This window comes from Nansenia antarctica (assembly GCF_963989245.1).
Source record: "Nansenia antarctica genome assembly, chromosome: 8".
NCBI lineage: Eukaryota > Metazoa > Chordata > Actinopteri > Argentiniformes > Microstomatidae > Nansenia > Nansenia antarctica.
Genome location: NC_137678.1, coordinates 17,678,862 through 17,684,534, shown reverse-complemented (window position 1 = coordinate 17,684,534; position 5,673 = coordinate 17,678,862). Strand labels below are relative to the sequence as shown.

Genomic DNA, 5,673 nt, shown 5'->3' with positions numbered 1-5,673 from the left:
AGGCTGGCAGAGGTGGTGATACCAGGGGAGGCTGGCGGAGGTGGTGGTACCAGGGGAGGCTGGCAGAGGTGGTGATACCAGGGGAGGCTGGCGGAGGTGGTGATACCAGGGGAGGCTGGCAGAGGTGGTGATACCAGGGGAGGCTGGCAGAGGTGGTGGTACCAGGGGAGGCTGGCAGAGGTGGTGATACCAGGGGAGGCTGGCAGAGGTGGTGATACCAGGGGAGGCTGGCAGAGGTGGTGGTACCAGGGGAGGCTGGCAGAGGTGGTGGTACCAGGGGAGGCTGGCGGAGGTGGTGATACCAGGGGAGGCTGGCAGAGGTGGTGATACCAGGGGAGGCTGGCAGAGGTGGTGGTACCAGGGGAGGCTGGCAGAGGTGGTGGTACCAGGGGAGGCTGGCGGAGGTGGTGATACCAGGGGAGGCTGTCTGAGGCAGGAAACCGGAGGATCGGGGCTCATTGTGAACAACAACAAGCCTGTCCTTCCTGCTGATGTCTTCTACCTCCGCAGGTGTGTGTGTGTGTGTGTGTGTGTGTGTGTGTGTGTGTGTGTGTGTGTGTGTGTGAGTGTGTGTGTGTGTGAGTGTGTGTGTGTGTGCGTGTGCATGCGCGTGTGTGTGTGAGTGTGAGTATGAGTATGAGTGTGAGTGTGAGTGTGAGTGTGTGAGTGTGTGAGTGTGTGTGTGTGTGTATGTGTGTGTGAGTGTGTGTGTCTGTGTGTGTGTCTGTGTGTGTGTGTGCATGTGCGTGTGCATGCTCGTGTGTGTGTATGTGTGTATGTGTGTGTGTGTGTGTGTGTGTATATACTGTATGTGTGTGTGTGTGTGTGTATATATATGTGTGTGCGTGCGTGCGTAAGTGCGTGTGTGCGTGTGTGCGTGCCTGTCCTAGCAGCCGTGTTCTGGTACAATCCGACACTTCAGGATCTTCAGGTAGTTCTGCACCTTGTTGGAGTCGCGGCGCAGACAGAAGAGGAGGTGCTGGTCGCTCATCCCCCCTGACGACGATGAGGAGGATGAGGAGGAGGAGGAGGAAGAGGAGGAGGAGGAAGAGGAGGAGGAGGAGGAGGAGGAGGAGGAAGAGTCTTGCGAGGGGACGAAGGCGGTCTCGGGGGACGACAGGCCGCTCAGGGAGTTACTGATCATCCCCAGGTGCTGCATCTGTCTCACACACACACACACACACACACACACACACACACACACACACACACACACACACATAGGGTCAGGTCTGTATACTATGTCTATCTATTTAGCGCTTAACACTAGAACAGCCATGGTGGGGTCATTTGACCCTGTGAGTAAAACATTTTATATCTTTGCACTCGATCAAATTTCAGGACCCTCCTTTCATGACTTTTCCTAGATATGTGCGTTCTACCACCCAGTATCAAAATCACGTCAGGATAAGCTACTATAAAGCTATTTTGCAGTTTTTCTGTGTAGGAGGCAGGCTTATTTACAAGCGGCCAGTAAGTGATCGTTGTGTGTAAATAGCAGCTTAGCATTGTAAAGGTCATCATTTGACCCCCGAGGCGGCTCTTATAGTAGGTAAAAAGGCACACATTTTCTAGTGTTAAGCAACATAAACCATATCGCCACACACATTGGTCATGAATTGCAGTCCTGTTCCCCCCTCCCCTCCGGCCACTCCCAAAAATCAATGGTGTTAGTTTTGGCAGCGGTCCTGGTCAGTGGATCACAGGATATCTGATTTGATTTATTAGGATCTCCATTAGCTGATGGAAAGCATCTGATGGAAAGCTACATCAGCTACTCTTCCTGGAGACCACACAGAACATATACAAGAAACCATCATGAAAACATCTGACGACAAAGAAAGACACCAATGTACATAACACCAAATAACTCAAATAAAAACAGTTTCAAAGTCAAAAGCAATGCTGCAGTGCAGTCTAATTAGCATGACCATTTACAAAGGCCAGCTTGTGCTGTCACACACACTTACAATTATTATGCTTACAATTATTATTTTTTGAAATAATATTACTTAGCCTGTAATAACATTAGTATTCATAACAAATATGGTGTTATAGAGAGAGATTTTCTCCGAAGGCAACTACTACAGCTAACCATCGGCCTTGGGCTCCCAACGTGCTGGTTCTAGCGCACCACAAATAGACACATGACAAATGAATGTATTTAACGCACGCACGCGCGCACCATTACGCACCACAACTGAGCGCCATCATTTCGCAAAGTTGTCATCTATCCTTTAACTGTTGGTGCAGACATGTAAAGTGTCATCTGCACAGAACTGCTCTCACAATATTCTCACAATAAAAAGCGTCCTTCGGTTTGAGAAAGGCGCTATATAAATCCAAGATATTATTATTATTATTATTATTATTATTATTATGTTGATTAATATACCTTTCAGACAATCATCTGTCATGTGAGTGAGCACTGTGCAGGTTGAGTGCCTTTTCCTATAAGCGTGCTGGTAGTTGCTTGTTAAATTGTTCATAGCATTGTATTGGGCTAAAAATAAAAATAAATTCTCACACACACACACACACACACACACACACGGTCATACAGAGGCTAACGGAGTGTTGTCTAGTGAATCACTGAGAGTGACATACTGTCTCATAGTCTCAATCCTCACATTGTCACTCTGGATCACACACACACACACACACACACACACACACACACACACACACACTCATTCAACATGCCCAAGGCTCTCTGTAATCTCTTAATTTCCTTTTCTTTATCTCGGTTTCTCTCTCTCTCTTCTCCTTCTCTCTCTCTCTCTCTCTCTCTCTCTCTCTCTCTCTCTCTCTCTCTCTCTCTCTCTCTCTCTCTCTCTCTCTCTCTCTCTCTCTCTCACGTTAAGACGTCACAATGTCTCTGCTCATTTAACGGCAGTGACCGTCATCCCTATATTTACCACAGATGGATGAGTCATGGATGAAAATAACGTTGTAGTAATGTTGACCTTTCACCAGCTCAGTGGCCTTGTGGTTAGAGTGACCCTCAGCCCTGAGATCGGGAGGTCGTGAGTTCGATCCCCGGCCGAGTCGTACCAAAGACTATAAACATGGTACCTGATGCCCCCCTGCTTGGCCCTCAGCATTAAGGGTTGGATTGGGGGGGTAAGACCCTGCGACATACCAGCGTCATATCCAGGGGGGGGACTTGTACATCAAGTCGCCTCACGCTACGGAAACAGGAGATAGGCTCCTCCCCCCCTAAGGGCTGTTAGGCTCCAGAACCCTTGGTTCACTTAATGTTGACATTTGGCATTTGACATTTGTTCACACACACACACACACACACACACACACACACACCCCTCTCGTGTGTACCTTCTCCATGCCCTTGTGTAGTTTGTGCACACACACACACATGCCAGCACACACGCACACACACACACACACACACACAAACCCCCGCTCTCGTGCCTACCTTCTCCGCCACCTTCTCCACTCCCTTGTGTAGCTGGTGCACCATGTGACTGATGCCCAGGGCCTTGTGGGAGCTGAGGTGGTTGAAGCGGTCCTGGTGGGTCATGCTCTGGTGGAACCGCCACAGGGGGGCTCGCCACGCCGCCAGCAGCTTCAGGATCACCTCCATCAACTCCCCTCTCTGTGGAGGGAGGAGGGAGGAGGGAGGGAGGGAGGGAGGGAAGGGTGGGAAGGAGGGGAGGGGAGGGGTGGGGGAGGGATGGAGGAGGGGGGAAGTGGAGGGATGGAGTGGAGGGGAGGTAGGGGATGGAGGCGGGGGGGGGGGGGGGGGGGCATTACTATAATGCTGTATACACTCACAACCTATTTGAGTATTATTGCTGACCATGTACAGTATATGTATACATACCTGTCTGTATAGTAGTATTTGTGTGTACCGTGGTGTAAGCAGTGTGTAGTGTGTGTGTACTGTGGTGTAAGCAGTGTGTAGTGTGTGTGTACCGTGGTGTAAGCAGTGTGTACTGTGTGTATGTAGTGTGTGTACCGTGGTGTAAGCAGTGTGTACTGTGTGTGTACCGTGGTGTAAGCAGTGTGTACTGTGTGTATGTAGTGTGTGTACCGTGGTGTAAGCAGTGTGTACTGTGTGTGTACCGTGGTGTAAGCAGTGTGTACTGTGTGTATGTAGTGTGTGTACCGTGGTGTAAGCAGTGTGTAGTGTGTGTGTACCGTGGTGTAAGCAGTGTGTAGTGTGTGTATGTAGTGTGTGTACTGTGGTGTTAGCAGACTCCGGAAAAATCTCAGCTTTGGTACTACTAGACCAGGGGTCGGCAACCCAAAAGGTTGAAAGAGCCATATTGGACCAAAAAAACAAAAAACGAATCTGTCTGGAGCCGCAAAAAATTAAAAGCCTTATATAAGCCTTATAATGAAGGCAACACATGCTGTAAGTGTCTATATTAGCTATATTAGCCTACTATCAAAATGACTAAGTAGGCTACAAATACATAATGAGCATTCATGATTAAATTATTTTCCCTGCAACGCATCTAGTGACTAGTGACTAGGATAATGTAAAGGGGTCTGGGGGTTCTTCCCCCCCCAATTTCTTTGGGGTTGATACTTTTATCTGGCTATACTAGCAAAAAATATGGATAATTTTGTAATTTCATCCGGAGGAAGTGAGCAAACCAAGAGATCGTCAGCCCAGAAATAGACAAATCTACTCTACAGACTGTAGACTACAGTACCAAATGAAAACTAGCCACCCTCGTCCTCTTTTCACTATTTTAAGTTAAACTTAACCCTCTCAGCAGCACGGGAGCGCTGGCGCCCAAATATCATACCTTCTTTAGAAGTTCATAATTCGAGCTAAAGACAAGCAGTTTTTGCATTTAAAAGTAGGCAAATAGCGCTCACCGGGGAGCTCCCGTTCATCGATGTGCGTCGCCGATGTCCGTATATAAATCTAGCCACAAAGTTGTAGACAATGTGGATAGTTTCCTGCTTTGCCTGCCGCAGTACTTTTGTCAATCCCTGTGGATAATATAGGTCTACTCTCGAAAACATATCTCATGTGCCAACATATCCGAATCCTATTGGCCCTCGTACAACATTACAGCGTAAGCAGGGAGTTTTAAGTTCAAGGAGAGAGACCGCGGGAACGTACAAAATAAATAACCGTTGTTAATTTCCATATAATTTGTGGTCAAAGCCACAGGGAGCCACTGAAGATGAGCAAAAGAGCCACAGGTTGCCGACCCCTGTACTAGACCGTAGCGCTGCCTTTGACACTGTAGACCACGACATTCTATTAGATAGACTAAAAACCTGGGTAGGACTTTCGGGCACTGCCTTAAACTGGTATAGATCCTACCTACAGGACAGAAGCTACTATGTCTCCATTGGCAACTTTGTGTCTGACCAAATTAAATTGACATGTGGGGTTCCCCAAGGATCAATCCTTGGCCCCCTTCTATTCAATCTCTACATGCTTCCATTGGGACACCTCATAAAAAAGAACAAAATTGCCTACCACAACTACGGGGATGACACTCAAATCTACATAGCCCTCTCACCGAACGACTATAGTCCCATTGACAATCTCTGTAATTGCATTGAACTAATAAATGCCTGGATGACACAGAACTTCTTCCAACTAATCTCACGGATCTACACGGTACTCACGTTCAGCCGCTGGGCATTCTCCTTGCCGGTGGGCGTGTGGATGGCGGCCGTGTG

At 48.2% G+C, this 5,673-nt stretch overlaps 1 protein-coding gene across 1 annotated transcript in view; it reads right to left on the bottom strand.

The window, feature by feature from the left end:
- Window positions 1-886: 886 nt before the first annotated feature.
- Window positions 887-5,673, bottom strand: part of prl2 (prolactin 2) — a gene marked incomplete at both ends in the record, with an annotated part of 5,295 nt that continues 508 nt past the window's right edge. Inside the window, 4 exons of the mRNA XM_080538133.1 lie at window positions 887-1,009; window positions 1,061-1,159; window positions 3,437-3,616; window positions 5,620-5,673. The exon at window positions 5,620-5,673 is cut by the window's right edge and continues 54 nt beyond it. Coding sequence (XP_080394259.1) covers window positions 887-1,009; window positions 1,061-1,159; window positions 3,437-3,616; window positions 5,620-5,673 — 456 coding nt within the window. The remainder of the gene's footprint in view (window positions 1,010-1,060; window positions 1,160-3,436; window positions 3,617-5,619) is intronic.